Source organism: Loxodonta africana, chromosome 1 (assembly GCF_030014295.1).
Source record: "Loxodonta africana isolate mLoxAfr1 chromosome 1, mLoxAfr1.hap2, whole genome shotgun sequence".
Taxonomy (NCBI): Eukaryota; Metazoa; Chordata; class Mammalia; order Proboscidea; family Elephantidae; genus Loxodonta; species Loxodonta africana.
Genome location: NC_087342.1, coordinates 163703623 through 163731207, shown reverse-complemented (window position 1 = coordinate 163731207; position 27585 = coordinate 163703623). Strand labels below are relative to the sequence as shown.

General features: G+C 36.1%; 1 protein-coding gene across 6 annotated transcripts in view; it reads left to right on the top strand.

Moving 5' to 3' along the window:
• Positions 1–27585, top strand: part of ASCC3 (activating signal cointegrator 1 complex subunit 3) — a 412820-nt gene that overhangs the window by 225617 nt on the left and 159618 nt on the right. For all 6 annotated transcript variants that reach the window (XM_064289237.1, XM_064289246.1, XM_064289242.1 and 3 more), the window contains 3 exons: positions 5386–5520; positions 25998–26189; positions 26505–26729. In XM_064289237.1, coding sequence (XP_064145307.1) covers positions 5386–5520; positions 25998–26189; positions 26505–26729 — 552 coding nt within the window. The remainder of the gene's footprint in view (positions 1–5385; positions 5521–25997; positions 26190–26504; positions 26730–27585) is intronic.

Genomic DNA, 27585 nt, shown 5'->3' with positions numbered 1-27585 from the left:
ACCCTCAGAGTTGCTGACTCAGTGGGGGGCCGATAATTAGTAGTTCTAACAAGTTCCCAGGTGATGCTGATGCTGCTGGTCCTTGCGCCACAGACTTAGAATCGCTACTTTGTTTAGGTTACTGCCAGTTCATTCTCTGGAGGAAGCTGGGTTAAGAAAGATGAGAAGAATGATGGCAAGACAGTAAATGACTATTCTTATTAAAGTGAAAATGTAACTCTTTGGGGTAAGCTCCCCAACACAAAACTGTATTCTTTAACCCCTCCTAGAGCCCGTGTCATAAAAAATATACCTGAGCATTATTTTTCTGTGGGACATCTATCTGCTGTCTTCTGTCTTTTTCAGATGTATTTTCATTCTCAATCTTTCTTCTTAGCAGAAATTTGTAGGAAAGAACTTTTGATTCAAGAGTTTATATTTAACCTTTTGCCTCCTCCATCTTGTCTTCAAATAATTGCAAGCCTAAAATTCTTATTGTTCTTTTTGGTTCTCAGTTCATCTTTACAAAGTTGTTAAAGGGTAAGTTTTAAATTATTTTGTGTGATGTCAGTGTGTTTACTGATCTAACCATTTAGTCTTTTAAGCCAAATTTGTTTTTTTATGTTTACCGTTATAATAATGGTGCATATACTTCTATGAAATACTGCATGACAAGGGTTCTCAAAGTTCCTAGAAAATCTTAACATCTCCTTGGTACTTGGTAGTTGCTATAGACTCAGTTCCCATGTATGTGGAATAGAACTGCTCCATAGGATTTTCAAGGCTCTGACCTTTTAGAAACAGATTGCCTGGCCTGTTTTCTGAGGTGCTTCTGGGTGGGTTCGAACTGACAACTTTTCAGTTAGTGGTTAAGTGCTTAATCATTTGCACCACCCAGGGACTCCTGGAACTAGTTAGAAATTCACATCCTTGTCTTGCCCCAGACCTAAAGAGTCAGAAACTGGGAAGAGCAGCAATTTGTATCTTCAACAAGCTCTCTAGGTGATTTTGATGCATTGTAAATTTGAGAACCATTACTTTACTAAATGCAGGGTTTTTACTTTCAGTGTTTATCACCTTCAGTCTTGTGAGGGAGTAACTCTTTATCTGTTTTCTGGAGGAAATGAGAATCAAAGAGATTAAATAATTTGTTCTAAATTACACTGCTATTTCAAAGTAGATTTTCTGGTCATTTTCAAATTAGCTGTCCTTCTTTTAAATATACCCTAAAAAAATATCACTTAAGCATTTCAGTTTTTTGAAGGATTATTATCTGAGTTTTAGTCTTTCATTAATCTTAATAGCATCCTATATAAAGTACACTTTCTTTGCCAAGTAAAATAACAGGGGCGTACTCAAATTTAGGTACTTCGTTTCCTGGTCCAGGACTGATTCTAGCAAACATTTAAAAACTAAATGGCTTGTAAAGTAAAAATGGCTACATAAAATATTTTTAAATACTTACATAAATCTTCAGTCTAAAGAATTATTTAACCTAACAAACCTTAAGGAAAAGTACAAACAGCTTTGTAAAACAATTAAAATTTACTGACATCAGTGACTTGAATCTACTCTCCTAATCTTGTTTTAATGACACATGTCCATTTAACTGCTGTTCAGTTACCCAGCAGTATTTGTAAGATTAATCTGGAGATACTTCTGCCAAATGAAGCAGTGCTATCCTCTCTGCTAGTTATAATTTTTGTATGAGTCTATTTAAATTAATTAACCAAATTAACAAACCATAAAATCAAGTATGTTTATAGAGACCCAAAACCTTGTAATAACTTATTATTGGAGTCTCTAGACAGAAAATTTTTAATAAGATAGAGTTTATTTTATTGAACAGGACATGATAGATCCTTTAATAAAAAGAAATTGCTACTTTAATTTGTAACTAATATTTCTTTTGTCTGCAGTAGAAAATAATTTTCAAAATGATAACATAATTTAAATACCACATTATGTAAATCCTATTTAAGTAACATATGGAGAACTTAAGAAAAAAAATGGCTCTAAATCTTCATTAATTATTTCAATATGATTTGTTCATATCACTTCTCCCTATACAGTATTTTGCCTATATGTTTGATAAATATTTACCAAGTAAGAAATATTTTGTGTTTATTTGATCTGTCATAGTAGATGGAGCGGGGGCTTATTTCTTTTTCAGAGCTGTTTTCTCAGGGCTTGGAAGTGCTTGCATGCTCAGAAACGTTTGAATTAATGAATAAATAATATAATTTCATTATAATGCAGATTTCCTTCAAGTTTAATGTTGGGGTTAATGAAGTTTTGCATATGACAAAAGTTATTTTTATGTAAGAGAAAAAATTTTGCCTTGTCCATTAAAGAGAAACGCACAATTGAAATATCCATACTTTTTGCATGAGACAGTATGGTAAAAATTTTTTTATTGTGCTTTAGATGAAGGTTTACAGAGCAAATTAGTTTCTTATTAAACAATTAATACACATTGTTTTGTGACATTGGTTGCCAACCCCATAACTTGTCAACACTCTCCCCTTCTCAACCTTGGGTTCCCCGTTACCAGGTTTCCTGTCCCCTTCTGCCTTCTCATCCTTGTCCCTGGGCTGGTGTGCCCATTGAATCTTGTTTTGTCATATGGAACTGTCTAATGTCTGACTCAAGGGTGAACCTCAGGCGTGACTTTAGTACTGAGCTAAAAGGGGCCATACTCTCAAGGTTTCTCCAGTCTCTGTCAGACCAGTAAGCCTGGTCTTTTTTTGTGAGTTAGAATTCTGTTCTATGTTTTTTTTCAACTCTGTCCAGGACCCTCAGTTATGATCCCTGTCAGGGCAGTTGGTGGTGGTAGCTGGGCACCGTCTAGTTGTGCTGGACTCCGTCCGGTGGAGGCTGTGGTAGTTGTGGTCCATTAGTACTTTGGACTAATCTTTCCGTTATGTCTTTGGTTTTCTTCATTCTCCCTTGCCCCAGACAGGGTGGGACCAGTGGAGTATCTTAGATGGCCGCTCACAGGGTTGTAACCCCAGATGCCACTCACCAAACTAGGATGTAGACCATTTTCTTTATAAATTATGTTATGCCAATTTAGCTAGATGTCTCCTGAGACCATGGTCCCCAACCCTCAGCCCAGTAATTCTGTCCCTTAGGAAGTTTGGATGTGTCTATGAAGTACGGTAAAATTTGAGAAATTCTGAACTGGTGAAGCTTCAGCAGAACATTGTGGTTCACAAATTTTCTATATAACTTAATATTAAATAGCTTATTCTGTAATTTTGAAAATATCATGATGAGCCTAAATGGCAGTCTCCTGATGTCCTATAGGTAAAGATGTTTCCACATAAAAGCTAGAGAGCCTATCAAAGTCATAGTTGTTTTCTTTATTTTAAAATAAGAAAAATGGGAATTATCCAAGTACTTTTGAGAGATTCTATAATAAATTCTATTACTGTACCCTTGAAAATATTTATATGATTGTATTTCTTTCAAAACACATTAGTATCAACAAATAACTTAGAGTTCTGACAAGGTGTGAAATCTCAAGCTTTATGCCCTTCCTTGATGGCTGTGATTAACTTATGTTAACTTTCTCCAGATGAGTTGCAATGCTTTTTTTTTTTTTTTTACCGTTCCTCTGTTAGAAATTTTTTGTGAAGGAACAGAAATTCTAGGCTTTTCCAGTTTATCTGTTCCCTTCACTTGGAGTACACTTTAAAAGAAGGAGTTACTTAATCATTCCAGTTTCTTGAATGATTGTTATCTAAGATTTTATTGTATTGTGGATTTTAATCAGCATTCCACATATGAAACATTTTCTTTGACAAGTATACAGATATAAGATTACTGAGTAGAAATGATTGCTTACATATTCTCCTAAATGTTTAGCCATCAAACAACACCAAAGTTATACCTCCCAGAAAAACATAATTAAGACGAGTATGGGGAATTATTGAGAAGAGGGCCTAGCATTAAGCCATGGTAACCCCAGAGAGATTTACAGGTGTCAGTTATGTCGGAAGCTGGAGTTAGGGGCACTTGTCTCTAAATTATCCATAGCAAGCAAACTAATTGTCCTTAGATTATGTTTTAGATTGATAGAAAAATGGCAAAGTTGTCTAACGATGCTTTTATTCACACCATATAAAAATTGAAAAAAAAAATCAGTTGTTCGTATGAAAGAATAAATTTTTTTTCATGGTAATGGCTCTTTAAGGAAGTGGTTAAGTGCTCTCCTGCTATCCAAAAGGTCGATTGTTCGAAACCACCAGCCACTCCTGGGGAGAAAGATGTGGCAGTCTACTTTCCTGAAGATTACAGCCTTGGAAGCCCTTTAGGGCAGTTCTAGCCGGTCCTATAGGGTCACTATGAGTCAGAGTAGACTCCAAGCAAGGGGTTTGGAATGGCTCTTTGGGAAGGCAGGGGTTGAGGTGACTAGGGAAGGGGAGGGGAAGACTGCAGCCAAAGAAGAAACACACAGAGGAGAGATTGCAGGCATTAATGGGCAGCAAATGCAGACTGCTAACCATCCCATAATTTTATTCTCTTACATTGCATTTGCATTCTGCCTGGTGACAGTTCCAGAAAGCACTTTTTTCCACTTCTCCTTGAGAAAGCATCCAGACAACGGACTTTCCCATAATTCAGATTTCCACAGTCACTTTGTGAATAATTCCACAGGAAGGTCTACTACAACAAAAATAATTCCAAATACCTCTCAGAAAGCATTTCATCTCCAGCAATCCTCAAAACACTTTATTATAAATCCTTGTTCTTAGACATTATTTTGTCCAAAGAAGAGTGTTTTTTATGTTTTAGATTTCTTTAACAGCTTTATGATACTGGAAATTTCATTGAATATGTAATCTTCCAAGGAGAAATAAGACTCTTATATTTATTTATATTTTGTCCTTATAATGAGTATGCTAATGAGCCATGTCTTTAAAAGAGAAACACACAAATTTAACTCCAAATTTTACAGAATTCATTAATTTGAGTTCTAACCTTTACGAATTTATTTTAGATTAAAAAAACAAATATTGCCATCAGGTTAATTCGACTCATAGTGACCCTGTAGGACAGAGTAGAACTACCCCATAGGTTTCCAAGGAGTGGCTGGTGGATTTGAACTTCTTGAACTGCTAACCTTTCAGTTAGCAGCCATAGCTCTTAACCACTGTGCCACCAGGGCTCCTTTTTAGAAGATAGGCTAATAATAAATAAAGCCACATTAATGAATTTTATTTAACTTATGTTTATACTATGTACACTTTGTTCTAAAATAAGGAAAAGTTGGAGAACTCATAAAGGAGGAGCTTTGTTTTAAACAACTAATACTTGTTTATATATGGTGATTTCCAGACTAGTATTAAATTGTCATTTAATTAATTTGAATATTAGGTAACCTGCTTTTCTTTCTTTTAGGTGATGGTGTTTGTACATGCTCGAAATGCCACTGTAAGAACAGCAATGTCTCTAATAGAAAGAGCAAAAAATAATGGCCAGATACCCTTCTTTTTGCCTACCCAAGGACCTGAATATGGACACGCAGAAAGACAAGTAAGGAACAAATGGCAGCAAGATATAAGGATAAATCACATAGTGTGTCAAATGCATCAGGTACTTTGTATATGGAAGATCTATGATCTCCAGTTCCCAAGGATGTTATAATCTTGACTTTATTTTGTTTTAATGATCTTTTAACGGGTCCCTGTTATGGATTGAATTGTGTCTCACAAAAATATATGTTGAATTCCTGGCCTTTGTACCATGTGACATGGACTGTAAGACCCAAAGCTATGAAAGTAAGTTTTCAAATTAAAAAAAAAAAATCTTTGGGCGTAAAATGACCATAACTCCAAAATATTTTATATGTGTTACGTAAGATTTAACTGATATTTGCTGAACACTTGCTAGCTGCCAGTGTGCATATGCACTTTCACATTTGTTATCTTACCAAAATATATTTAATCTTCATAATTATACTGTAAATTTTACCACCTTATGTTGATATTTTAAATTCTGAATATGGTAAGCTGATACCACTTGTTTTGAATGTCAGATCACTTTCAGTTTAGAATTCTAAAATGTATTCATTGTCTTCATTTTATAAAAATTTCTTTTACCTAACATTTGGTATACAGCTTCATATTCTCCTAGCTGTTTACTAATTGTGAATTCATGAGAGTATTTGAAAGCTAAGTTGGTTTTCATAAGTCAGTTTCGTGCCTTTGGAAATACAAAGCAACTCTATTGTGTTTAAAAGCCAAGCCTTGAGAGCCATCTTGTGGATTTCTGGCTACTTTACACCTCTAAATTCTGAGAGTCATTGCTATTTTAAATAATGCGGGTTTATTACTTCTTGTTTTTGTTTTAATTGTTACAGTAGTAATGCTTAACATTTATGGAGTGCTTACCAGTTACAGGCACTGTTTTACATTCAGTCCTTGTAACAACACTATGAAATAGATTTGTACTATAATTATTCCTTGATACGGCATGTGCAAGTCATTCAAATATAGCATCAAATATTCTAAAGCATATAGAAATAATTCATATGAAGACTTTTTTATTGTGGGAAATGTAAATATATGTATATATATGACAAATATTTGTCATTTCAGCATTTTAAAAACATTTTAAAGTGATGTTTATTTTAGGTAACATCACCAAACACAGGTTCACAGATCACTATGCTGAAAAAGAAATAACATGGGAAAATAAAAAGTTTTAATACGTTTGGGTAGACTTGAAATCCCTAGTCATTTTTATTAAACTTTTTTTATATCTTTATTATACTTGATTTTTGTCCTGATATAACTATTATATATCTTTTTTGTTGTTGTTTTTAACAAGGATGAATTCAATAAACATTTATTAAGCACAGATTTTCGAGGAACATTGTCTGTCCTGTTCACCATTATATCCCCAGCTCCTCATATGGCTGTTAGTAGGTACCCTGAAATTTTTTTTTTCCTGTGTTCCTCTGAGACAGACATTATAATTGTCAACAGGACAACTATTCTCCCCTTTAAAGATTCTTATTCCCATTTTACAGATAAAAACCAAAAACCGTTGCAGTCAAGTCAGGTCCAACTCACAGTGACCCCACAGGACAAAACAGAAGTGCCCATATATTTCCAAGGAGTGCCTGTTGGATTTGAACTGCCAACATTTTCGTTGGCAGCCATGGCACTTAACCACTACACCACTAGGGTTTCCATTTTACAGATAAGGAAACTGAAATTCGGAGTAAATAATTTTCCCAGAGAATCCCAGGTAATAAGTAGTGGGGTCATGATTTGACCAAGGGTCTGACTCCAAACTCCAGCTCATCTGTTCAAAAGCAAACAGGCTAAATTCCCATTCTGGGATTTTTCTGAAGCTTTTAGGGGATTGAGTCTTTTTTTTTTTTTTTTTTTAATGGAAGAACACTTCTTCAGCCCAACTGTCTTCCTTATTCCTCATTAAGAGAGACTTTAAAAAAAGTGAACCTCTCTCCCTAGTGGAAATTATTTTGTAACAAAAGAGAATCTTTCTGAAGTTTCTCTCGAAATTGCAGAATTTAAGATTATTTGTCTAGTGTTGGTCATATATACTTTTTCTTACTTCTTGAAATTATTTACCAACTTGAACATTATTAACATTTTAGCAGTCCTGAGGAAGCTATTACGATGACATTAAGAGATTTTTCCTCCTGTGTTTTTGAAAACTGGGAAATTAAATAACTCAAAACATTAAAATAAAATTAGAAGGTAAATGTGCTATCTAGTACATAGAAATTTAGCCTCATGACTCCTGTTAATTGAAATACAGCTAAATCCCTACTGTGCCACAGTGATACTTTACCCTAAGTGTTTAATGTAACCATCTAAATTCTTGACTTACCAAACAAATACAGTTTTTAAAGCATTTGGTCACAGTTTTACTAATAAGCACAATATAACTTTATTTATATAACTAGTAAGTAAAACTCCATTAAGGAAATGCTTCTTTTCTCTCTTTTTCTCTCTCTGTGTTTGCATGTGGGGGGTCATGGGCAAGCGTGTAATAAGGATATTTCTGTACCTTTGCCACAATTCAGAATAATTTCTTTCTCCTCGATGAGTAACAATTATACTTCACAACTCCTTTAACCATCCCCACATTTAATATCAAAGTCACCCTCAACTGAATAAACCATCTATATTTCCAAACTATCCACTAAAACAGTAAGTTAGGCAATGGAAAGAAAGTACTCCAGCAGTAGCTTAAGCTATAGACATGGAGCCCAGGGTTCTCCCCAGAGAAGGGAGGCATCTCAGAAATTCCAAATGATGCCCAAAGCAAGAGTGTACATTAACAAAAAGCTCTGGTTGTAACTCCTTCTGCAGAAGTTACTTAAATGTTTCTGAATCTTAATTTCTGTTCTGTCAAATAGAATATAATGGAGTAAATAATACCTATTCTAGTGGGTTACTGTGAAGAACAAATGGAATAATGTGTCATTATTTTGGAAACTGGCTGAACAATGATAAGACTGTACATAGCATATCATAGAAATCTATTTTTAGAAAATATATACCAATAACTAAATTTGAAAATAATGAAAGGTTAATGAATAATGTTGATAAATTCGCTAATTTACCTTGCGTATTATTTCCTTGTTCCCTCCCCTCCACTGTGTTCGGTAATATAGAACATACTTCAGGGAATAATAACCAAAACCAAACCTGTTGCCGTCGAGTTGATTCCAACTCATAACAGCCCTACAGGACAGAGTATAACTACCCCATAGGGTTTCCAGGGAGCCTTTGGTGGATTTGAACCTGCTGACCTTTTGGTTAACAGACAAATGCTTAACCACTACACCACCAGGGCCCCTGAGGGAATAGCAGCCTATATTACTATATTTATAAAACTACAAAAAAAAAAAACCAGTGCTGTCAAGTCAATTCTGACTCTCAGTGACTCTATAGGACAGAACAGAATTGCCCCATAAGATCTCCATGGCTGTAAATCTTTACGGAAGCAGACTGCCACATTTTTCTCCACATCTATTTAGAGAAGTAAATATATCATTTAGAATGCAGATGTTTTTATTATTAAGCCATTGTTTTCTATTATGAATATAATTTTAAGTTAAATGAATATTTATTTCTATATTAGAGTCTTCAAATTCTGTTCACTCAAGATCTCAGTCAAATAGATTACTTTAGGGCCAAATTTTTATACAGGCTTAAAATATTCTAGTACTGGGATGGCTATTCCCTCCCACACTATTGCAGTATTTCTCTGATGTATGGGTGCTGATGTAGACTCAGTTTTTAACGTATAAAGTAGTAGTCAGTTTTTCTGTTAGTAGAAATGGCTTATACAATAAGGCTCATGAATTTGGCTGTTGGAAATCTGGGAAAAATCCAATAATACTATGTACCCTCGAGCTACTTTAAAGTATCACTTTATGATTTTTTTATTATCTAGATCTACCAACCATCTCCTTTTTGTTTTTATAGATCCAGCTTTAGCCTTTGTTTAAGTCAGTAGAAGCTGGCTTTGATACAAGTAACCTGATACTTAATATTGACAGCTTCGTATTACAGGCAGTCTCCAGGTTACAAACGCCTGACTTCTGGACAACTCATACTTGCCTCTTAATGTCAGTGTAAATTTGCCCTCACTTTGAAACAATTGAACCAACCCCTACTCATAACAAATCCTTCATCACAATCACCTTCACTTGCTGCACATGGAGCTTTTAAATCATTGAAAAGGCTTCAAGCCTTTTCTTGCACTAAACCCACCCACTGCCGTCTAGTTGATCCCGATTCACAGCAGTCCCACCGGGTTTCCAAGGCTGTAAAACTCTACCGAAGCAAACTGCCACATGTTCCTCCTGTGGTGCCACTGGTGGTTTCAAACCACAGACCTTTCAGTTAGCAGTCGATCACTTTAACCCTTGTGCCACCAGGGCTCCTTTCCTTGCACTAAAGTAAAGCTAAATAAGAACTGTATGCACCTTTTGTGAATTACCTACAAATTCGACTTAAAGGCACACTTAGGAACAATTTGAAATGGATCTCATTCATAATTTGGGAAACTCCCTGTTTCTGCTTCAGCAGCTTTGCAGTATCATCATGTCCAGTTAAAATTAGAATCTTCCTTGCTGGCATAGATGATATCTGTTAACTAAAGACAGTAGCAGGGGTGCCTAATATCATCCTTTCTCTTAGTTTTTAAATTTAGGCAAAATATTGTCTTCTCAGCATTTATTCTTTCTTCAGACATACGTTATCAACCTGTTTTTCTTTGAAGGCTAATACAATAATTCTAATAGCAATTCTGTTGCAACCACAAGAAAAGGATGTCAAAAGTTTTTTGTTGTTGTTAGGTACGTTTGAGTAGGTTCTGACTCAGCAGCCCCATGCACAACAAAATGAAACACTGACCAGTCCTGTGCCATCCTCACAATTGTTATATTTGAGCTCATTGTTGCAGTCCCTGTGCCAGTTGATCTTGTTGAAGGTCTTCTTCTCTTTCACTGACCCACTACTTTTCCAAGCATGATGACCTTCTCTAGGGACTGGTGCCTCTTTATACCATGTCCAAAGTACATGAAACGAAGCCTTGCCATCCTTGCTTTTTTAAGGAGCATTCTGGCTGTACTTCTTCCAAGACAGATTTGTTTATTCTTCTGACAGTCCATGGTAGATTCAGTATTCTTCACTGACACCATAATTCGAAGGCATCAGTTCTTCAGTCTTCTTTATTCATTGTCCAGTATATGAAGCAATTGAAAAAACTGTGGCTTGAGTCAGGTGCGTCTTAGTCCTCAAAGTGGCATCTTTTCTTTTTAACACTTTAAAGAGGTCTTTTGCAGCAGATTTGCTCAATGCAATCTGTTGTTTCATTTCTTGACTACTGCTTCCATGTGTGTTGATTGTTGGTCCAAGTAAAATGAAATCCTTGAAAACTTTAATATTTTTTCCATTTATTCCAGTGTTGCTTATTGGTCCAGTTATGAGGATTTTTGTTTTCTTTATGTTAAGGTATAATCCATACAGAAGGCTGTTTATTAGTACTTTTAAAATAAAAGCAAAGAAACTTAGTAAAAAATAAAATTGAGTATTCAACTGGATATTTGGAAGTATGACTTTTTTCTTTTCAAGGGGAGCAGCCGCCTATAGAATAAAGCTCTGGACCCAGGCAAACCTGGGTTTTAATCTTGACATAAACACTCTAACATGGCCTTTTTAACAATTTTGAGCCACAGTTTCATCACCTATAAAGTGGAAATGATACCTGTGTATTAAGGTTGTTGTAATAAATGAGGTTACATATACCATCCCTGACAAATAACAGAAATTATGTAAATGGTTATGTATGTGCTTTGAAGGGAAAGAAGATGGCAGCTTTAAAGAATGATAGATGCAACAACACTCAAATTTAGAACTTTGGAACAATTTTAAAAAATGGAATTTTAAATAGCAGGAGACAGGTTAGGAGAAATGTTAGAATAAGGCAGAACAGACAAATATTTATATCTTTATATGTGCACTTTTTAAGATTAATAAGTAAAACAAAGTTTCCAGTAAGAAAATGAGCAAAAAAGAAATAAAATAGGTAAACAAGCTTTGGAAGAAAATGTATTGTTGTTAAATAAAACTGTTAATTAACAGACCCAGTGTATCATCAATAACTAACAATGATAACGTCCACTTCTGAAGATGATTTGAGGATTTGGCGTACTCATATATATCCTGTGGCAATGATCAATTTAATTCTTTTAAAAATCTTTTGGTAATACATTTTAAGAGCCAAACTTTTTCAGACCCTTTAACCTGGAAATCCTAAACCTAGGACTCTTTCCAAGGAAAGATTAAAAGAAAAAGTTAATATATACCAAGATTTTTATTGTAACACAGTACTTATAATGAAGAACATTACAGAGAATATAAATATCTAACAGTAGGGGAATTTTCAAGTGTGAACAATAATTCAATTAAATATTATATACCTATTATGAATAATTATTTTAGACTATTAACAAGACATCTAATTCTAAAAACTACATGGCAATTTTAATTCAATTGGTCACATGCCTGAGTGCCACTGTATATGATAAGTATCTAAACCAAGCAAAGTCTCTGCCTTTTAAGACACAGGCAGTCTCATAGAGGATTTAGAATTATATTTATAAGTAAAGCAAAAGGTGGTAAATGATGTAAGAGAAGAACATATAGTTCAATGAGAACCCAAAAGAGAACTAGATTAATTAGAGCCAGTGATCTTGGATAGAGTGTTAATAGGCAACAATAAGATTGAAGGGCATTAAAAGGAGTGAACAAAGAGAATATGGGCAAAGAAAAGCGCTGGCTATATTTGGACAATGAATTATTCTCTTTTGACTGGAACGTAGGGTACATGTGGGGCTAGACATGTAGGTTCTGGTCAGAATATGAAAAACCTTAAATTCCATGCTTAGGTTTTTGGACTTCATAAGCAGCGGGGAGCTATTGAAGGTTGTTGAAGAGCCAAGTTTGTGACGAGAATTCACGTGTTGAAAGTAAGATTAATTCTCCTCCAAGCAAGGGAAATTCCCATGGCCCCGGGGGGTTTATCTTAATGTTGTTTAACATATGGATCACTTTGAATAAGGAGCATGATAGCACTGGGATTTTATCCATATTTCTTTTGTTATTACTTTTTGAAAAAATAAATTTCTTACAGCAAATGTATGCATCTTGTTGAGAAATGATGCTGATTTGGAAAAGTATGCTAATTAAAATATTTTTGCTCTCTGAAAATACTTTGATGGGGGAAGCACTCTATAGATTTACAGATTGAATAAGTAAGGCTTTAAATCCCTTGGGGTACAGAGATTTATACTGATAAAATTCAATGATTAAAATCACATTGTACTGTGTGATTTAAAAAAAAAATTGTGCTTTAGGTGAAAGTTTACAAATTAGTTGCTCATTAAACAATTAATACACAAATGTTTTGTGACATTGGTTACCAACTTCATGATGTCAACACTCTTCCCTTCTCCGCCCTGGGTTCCCTGTTTCCATTCATCCAGTTTTCTTGTCCTTTCCTGCCTTCTCATCTTTGCTTTTGGGCTGGTGTGCCCATTGAGCCTCATATATATGATTGAGCTAGAAGCATGTTCCTCATGTGTGTTATTGTTTACCCTATAAACCTTTCTTATCTTTGGCTGAAGGGCGAACCTCGGGAGTGACTTCAGTACTGAGTTAGAAAGATAAAAAAAAAAAATTATTTAAACATTCATGTAATGTTGGCAAAATGAATGAAAGGAATACAATTTTAGATGAGATTTATTTACAAACCAGGGTGCTCTGTCTGGAATGTTAACATGTTTCTGTCTATTTGTGCTGTAGTAATAATCAGGGCAGCCCGTGTGGGAACCAAAACCATCTTTCAAGGCATATAACATGAAACAGAGCACATGGTACTTCCGTTCTCTCAGGATAAAGTAAATAATCAGCACTTTCAAAATGACATATGGAAACTGGTTATGGGGATTAGGTTAGTCTGGGTTGTGAGTTGGTTGAATATACATGAGCCTTAAACTTTTTTTTTTTTAAGCAGTGGACACTCAGCAAATATTTACTAAGTTTAAGTGAGTTATCAGTCAATGTGATGGATCAATAGGTAACAAAGATAAATAAACTCTGCCGTCGACCTCCTTAGAATGGATTGAGGAAGACATGTGTTATATCAGTCAGGGTTCAGTAAAGGAAACAGAAACCACTTTAGGTATGTTTTAAATATAAAATGATTTGTACAAAAAATTAAGTGCTTATTAGAATTTTGGAAATACTGAAGGAGCAGAAGTCAGGGGGCTACTACTGCTGAATTTAAGAGGCTACCACCAGGATGGTGACCCAGCAGTTACGAAGCCACAGATGCCACTGAGGTTGCCTTTAAACGTTTATGTTGTTGTCGTTAAGAGCTATTGAGTTGGTTCTTACTCATAGCAACCTTATGAGCAACAGAACTAAACACTGCGCATTCCAGCACCATCCACACAATCGTTGCTATGTTTGAACCCATTGGTGCAGCCACTGTATCCGTCCATCTCATTGAAGATTTTTGTCTTTTTCGCTGACCCTCTACTTTATCCAGTATGCTGTCCTTTTCCAGGGACCGGCCCCTCCTGATAACTTGCCCAAAGTACATGACATGAAGTCTCACTGTCCTTGATTCTAAGCAGCGTTCTGGCTGTACTTCTTCCAGGATAGATATGTTGGTTTTTCTGGCAGTCCATGGTATATTCAGTATTCTTCTCCAACACCATAAATGAAAGGCATCGATTCTTCTGCAGTCTTCCTTATTCATTGTCCAGCTTTTGCATGCGTATGTGGGATTGAAAATACCATGGCTTAGGTCAGGCATACCTTAGTCCTCAAGCTGACGTCTTTGTTTTTTAACACTTTAAAGTGATCTTCTGCAGCTGATTTTCACAATACAATACCAGTCATTTGATTTCTTGTTAACTGGTGCTTCCATGGGCATTGATTGTGGATCAAGTAAAACAAAATCTTTGACAACTTCAATGTTTTCTTCATTTATCATGATATTGCTTATTGGTCCAGTTGTGAGGATTTTTGTTTTCTTTACATTAAAGTATAGAAACACTTTATCCAATGAGCATAGTATCCGATCTGGAATAGCTTCCTTGGAGAATCCCTGCTCTGTTCAGAGACTGGATTAAATTATATCTCTGCAGCTATTGAGAAGATAGCAAAGCCAGGACCCGAGGTAGAGCTCAATCTGGAGAACCAGGTAGAAAAAAGTAGTGATTGTTCTGATACTTCAGAAGTGGCAGGCATCTTATAATAAGCAAGTTTAGCTCCATAGTGTATGTTCTTTATCTCTTCTCCGTTCATCTTTCCATATGAAATTCCTGTCAAACAGCTGTTACATGTATATTTCTTTCAAGGAAAGATTTTGTGTAACTACATTTATGTGTGTTTGCATGTGTGCATGTGTGTGTTTTAGTGTGAACAAATTGGATTGTATATACACACTTTTATGTCTTTTGCTTGTTTCCTTTAATAATAAACCAAGATCTTTCAGATCAGCACATAAAGATGTTTCATTCTTTTGAACAACTGCCTAGTATGCCACAATGTTGATATTACCATAATTCATTTTCCACATCCCTTATCGATGGATGTGTTTGTTTCCAGTTATTTTTTATTGTGTACTATTAAGTGCTGCAGTGAACATTCTTGCAATTGCAGCCATATCCATTGGAAAAATTTCTAGCAGTGAATTTATCTGTCACACAGTACATGCATTTAAAATTTTGTTGGAATTGTCCACCAGGGAGATTGTTCCAATTTATACTTCCTCTAACAATCACTCTCTCCTGCATAACTTTGTCGGCACTCGGTAGTATCAAACTTTTGAATAGAAAAAAATGATACTTTGTTATTATTTTGAGTGATATTTCTTAAATGATGAATAAAACTGAGCATTTTTCTTATGTTTATTGGCCATTCGTATTTCTTTTCTATAAATTGTTCATAGCCATGATCCATTTTGTATTAAATTGCAGGAACTCCTATCATATGTCTTGCAGACATCTTCCTAGCTAACTTCATTTTTATCTTTTTGATTATGAGTATTTTTTCCATGTGGAAATGTTCATTATTCTATTTATGGTCTCTAGGTTGTATGTCATGCTTATATAGCCTACACATACTTCATCCATGATTTCTTCCAGCCCTTTTTTCTTTTTAAATCATTGATAAGTCTGGAACTTCTTCCAGAGAGTAGTGGGCCCATCATCTCTTTCTGAATAATTCCTGTTTTTTATGTTGATTTAAAAATTTAATCTAACATACAGAATTCTCATATTTACCTGAGTTAGCTTCTGGATTTTCACTTATCTTGCACTGACGTTGCTTTTTTTTTTTTTTTCCTAGTATCACACTTTTACTTATTCTATTTTTATAATATTCTTAATATCTGGTAGGGATGGGCATCAATCACACCTACTCCCTACTCCTCACTTACTATCTCATTATGCAATGTTTCGCATTTAGGTTAATAGTAAAAAAATCTACCATCTGACTATTTTTCTTATTTAGAACCCCAGAGACCAGCACACTCTCACAACGCAGAACTCATCCAGGGCACATGGAGGGAGGAGCGGTGCCACCCCCAGGGTATTTAATCCCAGTCTGGAACCCACAGTGCATGCAACACTCTGGTTCCTACTGGCTCCTGCCTCCCCTCTCTCCTGCGCCTGTGCCACCTGGCTCCCCACCCTGATGCCACTGATGCCAGACGGCTGAGGATGCCTGGCCAGCAGCCCATAGTATGGATTCGGATTCTGGCTAGCAGAGCAAGGGCTAGCCCGTGACCACTGCAAGTACAGAGGAGCAGCGGCCACTCAGCTAGGAGGACTGGAGCAAGGGAGGAGGGCAGGCTGGGGCAAGAAATTGCATTTCGCATAACACCAGTTTTCGGATAACAACCTGGTCTTTGGAAACTAACCAGGCCAATAAGTGAGGAGTAGGTGTATCCTTCAATTGTAGAGTTTTTCTGGTTAAACTTAAAGAATTACTTTTCTGTGTAATTTTAGTATCACCTCCAAGAAATCATGTTCAACTTTTAGTTATTCCATTGATTTTACAGATTAAGTTAGTGAGAAATGGTGTTTTTACCAAATTGAATCTTCACATCTCAAGAGTAAAACATATCATTACATTTCTTGAATATCCTTCACCCGTATCCTAAAGCTTTCTTCATATTGGCACTACCTATTTCTTGTTCATTTTGGTTTTAATGGCTGTTTTAAATGTGATATTTTCAGAGAAATTACTGTTTATATGTAGGAAAGCTTTCAAAAATATTAATTTTCTAACCTGCCATCTTTTTTAATTCTCTTTATTATTTTAATGAGTAGTTTTAAAATCAGTTCTCAGTTGTGTAAACAAATATCCCTCTGCCACTGAAAATTACTGTGACCTCTTTCTTTCCAGTATTTATATCTTTTATTATTTTCTCATGTCTAATTCCATTGTCTAAAATATGAGTAGGCTGATAGGGACATCCTTTTCTTGTTCCTGACTTTAATGAATGTACTCCTAGTATTTTACTATTCAACATGGTTTACGATAGAAATTGGCATCTCTTCTCACCAGGACTGAATGGAGCCTTTTGTCAGATATCAGTACCTGAGGATGATCTCATGTTTTTTCTCCTTTGAGCTTTACTACCAACCTGCCCTTGCGTTTTGGGTTGAATTTTTTCTTAGTCGTGTTGTATTGTTTTAAGGTATCAGTGAATTCTGTTTTTTAAAGTTTTTTACTATTTGGATTTATATTCGTAAGAGAGATTTCTCTATTATATTCTATTCCATACTTTATCAGGTTTTAATAGCAGTGCTGTTAACAGCCTCTGCAAAATTAATTTATGAGGCTTCTGTTGTTGTGTGCCACTGAATTTATTCTGACTCATAGCAACCCTTTGTGACAGAGTAGAACAACAACATACGGTTTCTTAGGCTGTAGTCTTTACAGGAGCAAATCACCAGCTCTCTTCTCCTGCAGAACGGGTAGTGGGTTTGAACTATCAACTTTGTGGTTAGCAGCTGAGCTCTTTGCCATTTCGCCACCAGAGCTCCTTTTCTATAGGGCCTCTTAATAGTGTTAGAATTAATTTGCCTTTAAAAGTTTGAAAGCTCAGCTTTTAGATAACTTTTGACTTTTCTTCCACTGTTTTTATTATTTTGCAATTTTCTATTGTTTCTAGAATAAATGATAGTAACATGTTTTCCTAGAAAATCATCCATTCCAGTTTTTAAAATGGAATTCATAGAATTGTGCAAAGTACCCTTTTCTGATTTTTTAAAATTGTTTTATATTCCTAGACATTTGATTTTTCATATTACTAGTTTTGGATTCCTTTGCTTGTTCTACTGTGCGTATGTACAGCTCTCTATCTCCTTTTCCTAAAAAGGGCCAGGTAGTAAATATGTTAAGCTTGTGGGCATATGATCAATTTCACATCTACTCAGCACTACTGTTTTGCTCAAAAGCAACCATAGATAATACGTAAACAAATGAATGTGGCTGCCTTCCAATAAAGCTTTATAAAAACAGGCAGTCGTTCCATAGTTTGTCAACTTCTGCAGTAGCCAATACTTTGCCTGTTTTTATTTAATTTTATCTCTTTAAAATAAGAGGCTTTAGATTCATTTGTCAGCTTTCCAGTTTTTAAATTATCAGATTCTATTTTAACTTCACTAATGCATTCCTTCTTCCCTTGGGCCTATTATATTTTAATTTTTTTCAACTTCTTGATTTAAATACTTAACTCACTTATTTATCAAATTATTATTTTATAATTACATAAGTATTTCAGCTAAACATTTTCTCAGAGCACAACTTTACTCTGTCCTATAAGTTGGACGTGTCGTTTATTCATTAATTTTTGGACTTAATGCAATTCTCGCTTGCTCCTTTGATTCTTAATGTTTAAGAAACCAAATATAAAAGAGATACATATATAGAGTTTTATATATGTGTTTGTAGTTCACACTTATTATTTTATTCATATTTTGTATGCCTGGTCCAATCCACCATCACCTCTCACCTGGAGTATTGCAATATACTTGTCTGACCGGTCTCCTGTTTAAAACCTTCAGAGGCTTCCCATTTTACTCAGAGTGAAAGCAGAAGTTTTTATAATGAATGTCTTCAAACTCATCATTCCCAAAACGGAATCTACTTTCCACCTTCCTACTGCCTAGCCTGAGACACAAGCATTAGCTTTTTCCTCTCGCTTTTTCTGTCACATATTCAAAGCACCCAAGGTGAGGATAATCTTGAAACAATCAAACTCCTTCTTTCCCTTCCTGTCGTGCTCCCCCACCCCCTGCCCCGCACACCCCATGCTAGGCAGTCACCCAGTCTTAGTCAGTTTATAGACAACTTTCACCTTGACTCCATGTGATTATTTCCCCTGCCTGCATCTTTCACCTGGATTGTTGCAGTAATGCCATACCAGTTCATCTAGTTTCTGGTCTTAGCCCAGCTAAGAAGTAACCTCTCTAAACAATAAATCTGTACTGTTTAAAAACTTTAATTGACTCTCTTTTCACCTAAATTGGGACTATATAAAGCCTGACCCCAATCCTCCTTTCTAGCTTAATTTTCTTCCATTTGCCCCACACCTCTTGAATGTAATGCCCTCCAGGCACTCTGTACTCTTTCACTATTCCAGGCCTTTATACTTGTTATTCTGCTGCTAAGAATAACTTCCGCCTTTTGGCAATGTATTACTTGTCCTTTGAGATTCACATTTCACATTTTATGTAAAGGTTTCTTTTATACAACTAGCTGATCATTGATTCATTCATGCAGGAAATGCGTATTAAGTACTAGCTGTGTAGAAGGCAGAAACCCTGGTGGTGTAGTGGTTAAGTGCTGGCTGCTAACCAACAAGTCAGCAGTTTGAATCCACCAGGCAGGCACTCCTTGGAAACTCTGTGGGGCAGTTCTACTCTGTCCTGTAGGGTTGCTGTGAGTCGGAATCAACTCGACGGCAACAGGTTTGATCTTTTTGGTTTATGTAGAAGGCACTCTGCCAGGTGCTAGCAATACAAACACAAATAAACCGTAATTCCACTCTGTCTTTCTGCTCACTTTTAGCTTTGTCCACATGGCTGTATTAATAAACACATCATATTTTCTAGAAATCATTTTTGTATGGGCCTATCTTCCTCCAATAACCAACCAAACCTAGTGCCGTCAAGTCAATTCCGACTCATAGCGACTCTATAGGGTGGAATGGAACTGCCCCATAGAGTTTCCAAGGAGCGCCGGCTGGATTCAAACTGCTGACCTTTTGGTTAGCAGCCGTAGCACTTAACCAGTACGCCACCAGGGCTTCCCTATCTACCTCATCAGTCTGCAAATTACCCAGCTCCGATCTTGTCTTAAATTTCTTTATATTCCTAGGGTCTTGCATATGATAAATTGTTCATTATCTAAGTGACCTTTGTTTGATTTATGGTACTTCTTGTTTTGTTGTTGTTGTTGGGTTTATAGTACTTTGTTGTTTTTGTCAGTTCCTTGTACTTTGTAAATTTCTTAAAAGGTACTTAAGGGATGCAAACCATTTATTACAATAATGAATATGAGGTTGCTTAGCACTCAGGAGTCTCATCAGCTCAAATTACACAGCTATACCATGAATTTGCCAGTATCTTTCTCTAAGGAGCTGTGGTTCTTAAACTTTAGTGTACCTCAGTATAACCTGAGGAGCTGATTACAACTATACATCCAAGCACACAAAAAAAGATGTTTAACATCATTAGCCAAAAGAAAAATGAGATTAAAACAACAATGAGATGCCACCACATACCTAACAGAATAGCTAAAATAGAAAATAATGACAATACCATGTGCTGACAAGCATGGGAAGTAACTGGAACTCATACACATTCCTGATTGGGGATGCAAAATGGTACATCCACTCTGAAAAGTGGTTTGACAGTTTTTATAAACTGACATCTACTCTACAGAAATGAAAACTTATATTCACACAAAATACTATGCATGAATGTTCATAGAGGCTCTATTCATAATTACCAAAAACTTGAACAACTCAATGTCTTTTATGGGTGAATGGTAAACTGTAATATAGTCATCCATACCATGGAATACAACTTAACAATAAAAAGGAATGAACTATTATACATGCAGAAACTTGGATGAATCTCAAAGGGATCATACTGAATAAAGGAAACAAGTCCCAAAAGTTTATATACTGATACAACTTGTGTAACATTCTTGAAGTGGCAAGACTGTAGGGATGAAAAACAGATCAATGGTATTGGAAGGTTGTGGGTGAGGAGAGTTTAACTAAGAGCATGAGAGAGTTTTTAGAGGCAAAGAAGTGTTCTGTATCCTGATTATGATTGTGTTGCACAAACCTATACATGTGTTAAAATTCATAGGAGTATACACCAAAAGGGGAAGAATAGTCAAATTTACTATTTGATAATTAAAAAAAAAAATTTAGAGGCACACATCAGGCCTCATCCACGGGGCTTCAAGTTCATTTGTACTGTGAGCTAGGTCAGACCACAAATGGTTCATTCACATTCAAAGATAGTGAAGAAAAAACCAATCTAAACTTACTTTAAGATTGTTGTCACTCCAGGTACCTAGTGAACCAATAAAAAAGCAGCACGAAGGTTATGAGCAGAAATAGAAGCAAGAGAGAAGAAGTGACTGTCAGTGCCTCCTACTTCCTCACAGAGACCAGAAGGATGCACCAAGTTGGTGGTCACTGCAGCTGTGTGAACTGGTCAAAGTGGGAGGTGCTATGTCAGCACTCTAGGATCTACTTTATAAGAAAATAGCACAGTTACATATTTCCTGTGTTCTACTTCTTTCTGTGTCATTGGTGCCACAGCAGGGCTAACCAAATCTTACCTCAACTGGGCTTTCACTAATAAATCTAGACTTAGAACAGGCACACCAGGATAATCCAGTATAGGGGTCCATGGACATCAGACTTTACATGAAATAAACAGCAGTCCAGCAATATGAGTTGTATGGAATATCTCCTCCAAACAATAATTTCTAGTTTTCTCCGTTAACTCTGAGTCTCCACTCTTTAATATTAGAGAAGAAATGGAGTAGGTGAAATGTTTTTCCTCTTCTTACCCTTGCCTCTGAAGGAGCTCTAATGTATCTTAGCAAATACTCTACAATGGGCTTTACCCCAAAGTAATTCCCTGAATGACCTGTGTTTGTGGGAAGCACATATAACGTATGATTTTGTACTAAATATATGATCAAAGTGTTAAGACATCACAAAGTAAAGAAATTTAGTCTTAAATTGAGGAAGCATAAAGAAGCTTTATGCTCTGTAACATGATGAGGGATCCAAGCTTCCCAGAAACCTTGAATAAAATTTGGGCTTCTATCCTATTCTCCCTTAGAGAAAATACAGCTAGTGCCTAACATATCTTAGTGTTTGTCGAATAGAATTGTTTCACTAGTATATTGCATGCTTTTAATATTTATGTGTTTGACTCTGCACCTAACACAAAGCACTTAACAGTGATAAAATATAAAATGGTCCAGGTAAGAACAACTAAATTGATGATAGGATTAAAAAAAGCTGCTTTAAGAAGATTGACAGAGGGGAGTATTCACCAACTAGATAGTAGACAAGAATTATTTTAGGTGAAGGGAAGGACGACACACAATATAGGGGAAATCAGTACAACTGAACTAAACCAAAAGCTAAGAAGTTTCCTGAATACAACCAAACACTTCAGGGGTCAGTAGCAGGGGCAGGGGTCTGGGGACCATGGTTTCAGGTGACATCTAGGTAAATTGGCATAACAAAGTATTAAGAAAACGTTTTGCATCCCACTTTGGTGAGTGGCATCTAGGGTCTTAAAAGCTAGCAAGCGGCCATCTAAGATGCATCAATTGGTCTCAACCCACATGGAGCAAAGGAGAATGAAGAACACCAAAGATACAAGGAAAATATAAGCCCAAGAGACAGAAAGGGCCACATAAACCAGAGACTCTTGTCAGCCTGAGACTGGAAAAACTAGATGGTGCTGAGCTACCACTAATGACTGCCCTGACAGGGAACACAACGGAGAATCCCGGATGGTGCAGGAGAGTAGTGAGATGCAGATCTCAAATTCTAGTAAAAAGACCAGATTTAATGGTCTGACTGAGACTGGAGGGACCCCAGAAGACTTGGCCCCTGCACTCTCTGTTAGCCTAAAACGAAAACCATTCCTGGAGCCAAGTCTTCAGACAAAGATTAGACTGGACTATAAGACATAAAATGATACTGGTGAGGAGTGTGCTTCTTAGCTCAAGTAGTCACATGAGATTTTGTGGGCAGCTCTTGTCTGGAGGGGAGATGAGAAGGCAGAAGAGGACAGGAGCTGGTTGAATGGACATGGGAAATACAGGGGTGGAGAGAAGGAGTATACTGTCACATTGTAGGGAGAGCAACTAGGGTCAATAACAATGTGTGTATAAGTTTTTGTATGAGAAAGTGACTTGAGTTGTAAACTTTCACTTAAAGCACAATGAAAAAAAGATTGACAGTAAAAATAGCTCGTCTGAAAAACAAAAAATGAGGCAATATGACTGAGAATGTAGGATGATTTCTGACAGGCCAACCATACTGCACAAAGGTAGGATAACAATATTATCCCCACACACACTTAAAACTTGAAGAAGGCAGTCTTTTTCATCTATACTGCTTGTGTTCTGCTTGGGACACTAAAAGGCTCAGGGTATGTAAACTGCTATTTACCTGGCTGGCCACTAGATGGTGGGGTTTGTTAATGTATTAAACCATTTTATACTTGAAGCAGGTTTCATGCAGTACTGTTTTCTTAGATCAGCTTTTAATTATTAGAAGTTTACATTTTTAAGGGACCTTATAATCAATATGACAATGTCTGGACTAGAACCCCAATCTCTTAAAACCCCACTCCCTGCCAATGTTGTTCTCTTTATGTAAGAACTGGAAAACTTTCCAGAAGAAACTATTAAAATGTTGGTAGTGAAATTGGGTTTCTGGGAGTGAAATTTTTAGAGCATTAGCAAATAAACACATGTTGTGATGCCCAGACAGATGCTTTGACTATATAAACACTACTTTTGTATTGATCTAAAGTCTAATTTTGCAGAAAACTTCCCCCCATTTTATAGTATATTGTCCGTGACTTTTGTAAGTTCCTCTGCTCTAGCACCTTTACAAATTGTAGATAAGTGGTCTGAGCTCAGACCAGGCCAAAGAATAGACACCAAAAGTGAAGTTAGTATATTCAGGCCAGGTATAAAGTTGAGGAGCTAAGACAGGTGTTCCATGGCTTCCCATCGAAGTCCACCAGGAGGACACCTGTAGGTGAACAAAGTTGGGCTTATTGACTCATTGCATGAGGATGAGTTCCCACTATGGGGAGCCATGGGGAATCCCAGTAAGAGGGCATTAGAAAGAACTTATTATGGGATTGGGGCTTGAATTATGTAATTTTTGGTACAGGGTTTAGAGAAACAAGGCTTTACTCTAGTTAGGATGTTGTCAGGAAGTGGAAATGATTTTATGATTGTGTATCTTAATAATTCTTATCTACAGAGTGAGGTGAAAGCTGTGATTGGTAAAGAAGAAATTCACTCATGTTAGCAAGGATGGGGGATGTTTGGTCATTTTATGGCTTGGACAATGTTCATGTTTTATCTGTGTTCATACATGATTACAAAGTAGTCTTGTTTTTTTCTTGCTGCATCATGGTCACAGAGGGCCGTGTCTGATGATAGTGTCTTGTGCAATGATTTATACTTGACAGGAGAACACTAAGGTGGAGCTGTGAGTGCTAGACCAGCTCCTAGCAACACCAGGGCATAGCTGATAGTTCAGACAAGCTCCTGGCTGTCAGGGGCTGCTGTCTCTTTTTCACAGGAAAAGTGAAACGTTCAGGCTATACAGTGTGATGCCAGGCTTGTGATCCTAAAGGACTGGCACTGGTTGCGGTGAGGATACTCTATTAGGCACCTAGTTTGTTAAATGAAGAGTTGAATGGATGGATGAAAAAGACTATCATACACCCAGTCAGGGTATCTAACATGTTACCTTACAGTGATTGGTTTTAAAAATAAGTCTATAAGAAAACACTGCATACTGAAACAGACAAAAACAACTTGTATTTATGTAAAGCACATATGAAAGTAGAATATAACGTGATCTTGTACCAAATACATGATCAAAATAGTAAGCCATCACAAAGTAAAGGAATTTGGTCTTAAACTGAGGAAGCATAAAGAAGCTGATGAATATGGATTAATAAATAAGAAAAAGGACATTCTAAGTAGAAGGATCAGTCAGGACGCGGAAGACAGAAGGAGAAAGCATGCCACAAGTTCACTGAGATATGGTTTGGTGGATGCCCTACTGAAAAGTGACGAGAAATAAATATTTCAGAATATTTAAAGAATAAAAGTTACATGTTAATGGCTCATCTTAAAGTATCCAGTTTTTACTTGCTTATTCAGTTTTTCTTCTGTCTGTATCCTGTAACTGACTTTCTGCGTATCTTTGTTTCCTTCTTTCAAGATCCATCATTGTAACATTATATTCACTGCCTTGCCTAGGCCTTCATCTCCCTTACCCCTTTCTACTTTGTCACACTCTCCTGACAAAAACCCAGCAGATTAAGGACAACCCTCTGCCTACACCACACCTGCACCTGAGCAGCTCAGTATCAGCAGAGGAAAATACTACCCTGCTAATCTTTAATTTGTAATCACAACCTGTGAGTTGGCTTAAGAAGAAATGGAGAGAGAGAGAGAGAGAGTGTGTGTGTGTGTGTGTGTGTTTGCGGGGGAGAGGATGATAAAAAAAGACGCCTAATAAACTGACAGTTCAGCAAAAACACGAGGAGGTAAGAGCATGAACCATGTGGATATGAGGGGGGCAGTCTTCCGGGCAGTGAGTCTGGAACAGAATTCATAAAGACCCTGAGATAAGTGTAGATTTGGCAGTAAAGGGACATAGAAAAATGCAGACCATTTGTGGCTGGTGTGCGTAAGTGAGATTAGGGGATGAGATTGATTTTTGTTGGGTTTTGCATTGTAAGGACTCTGACCTTTACTCTGAATGAGTTGAGAACCACAGAGATAAATGCTTATTTTTAATACTTTTGGAAGGATAAGAGAGAGGCAGTACCGATTGCTACACTGATTGCTTGTAAGATGGAGACACCTGGGTGGAAGAGAAACTTGCTTTTTACTTTATTCTATTTGCATTTTGTGTCATGTTCAAGTAATTACCTATTTTTTAAGATAGATAAAATATAATTTTAAAATTTTTTATGAAGCGTAATATACTTAGTTTTAGTAATCCCTTAAGATGCTTAAAAATAATTTCGTTCTTTGATAACTCACTCAACAGCAGTGCTAAATAACAATTGATTTTAATGCTAAGTAATAATTATTCTTTAATGTTTTATTAATAACCTATTCTAGGTGCAAAGGTCCAGAAATAAGCAAGTACGAGAATTATTCGCAGATGGTTTTAGTATTCATCATGCAGGAATGCTTCGGCAGGACAGAAATTTGGTTGAAAATTTGTTTTCTAATGGGCATATCAAAGTCCTAGTCTGTACCGCTACCTTAGCCTGGGGTGTCAATCTTCCCGCTCATGCTGTTGTTATTAAGGTAAGAGCTTACCTTCCTTTGCACATGGATTTGTGTGTGTGTCTTAAAACAAACCCGCGGATTGATTTAGTCAGAAAAATGTTGTGATTCGGCTGTTTCATTGACTTTGAATGTTATTTATGTAAGGTCAGAATTATTTTCTCCGATAAGAATCTAGTTCGTATTGGGCACATTTAACTACATCACAGATGATGAAAGGATTAGTTAGAGTATACTTTTGAAATCTTGCCTTATTTGCCCAATTTCAGTATTTGGCTCATCAGGATTATATTTGTGTGTGTTTATGTTAATTTATGTTAACTTTTCCTCACCTAGGGAACACAAGTATATGCTGCAAAAAGAGGCTCCTATGTTGACCTTGGAATTTTAGATGTCATGCAGATATTTGGTCGAGCAGGAAGACCACAATTTGACAAATTTGGGGAAGGAATCATCATAACAACGCATGATAAACTCAGCCATTACCTCACTCTGCTCACTCAACAAAACCCGATCGAGAGTCAGTTTCTAGAAAGCCTCGCAGATAACTTAAATGCAGAGGTAAGAGCTAATGAGTAAAAGGTTAAATAGAATCATCAGCTATGCAAGAGTGACCCAGTAAAATAAGGATTAAGTTGATTGCTATTTTGTAGTATTTAGTAATACAGCTTATACCGTACACAGTCATAACACAGAACATGCTGAGGAGTAATATTGTTTAATTCAAAGAAGTGAAAAATGCAGGTGATAACTGGTAAGAGCATTATCAAGAGAGTGCACTTTTAAACTATGAGGTTTTGTTATGGGACAGAATTCTAACAAAAGAACTCTATACAAAGTAGGACAACGGAAATAGCAATAACAACAGTTAGCACTTGTGTTGCGCTTTATAAAGATTTTTAAAATGAAGTATCGTATGAAGATTTTTATATGGTTTATAAAGCACTTTTATCTTTATTAGGCCATTTGGTTAACTTTATTATACAAAATATGATTGTTTAAATTGAGGTAGAGTATGATAATTTATTATATGTATGTATACTTTATGTTGAGACTTAATACCAGACTCTGGAAGCCTGCTTAACTGTTAGTCTTAATTGGAAACGAGGTTGAATGCTCTTATAATTTACAGTGTATATGTCAAACATTCAGATGAGGTTTCACTATGATATGTTTAATTATTGTTCTGGTACTCAACATTTTCCTGCTTAGTGTCCTTTCTTGCTTCTATGCTTGACTCAAATGATTTTTTTTTGGTGGTAAAAAAATATGTAACAAAATATTTTCCACTTCAACATTCTTCATATGTACAATGCAATGACATTCATTGTGGTCATGTTAAATATTAAGTAAGCAAATAAATGAAATCAATGAAATATTATTTATTGCATACAAGTCCTATATCAGGTACTTCTTA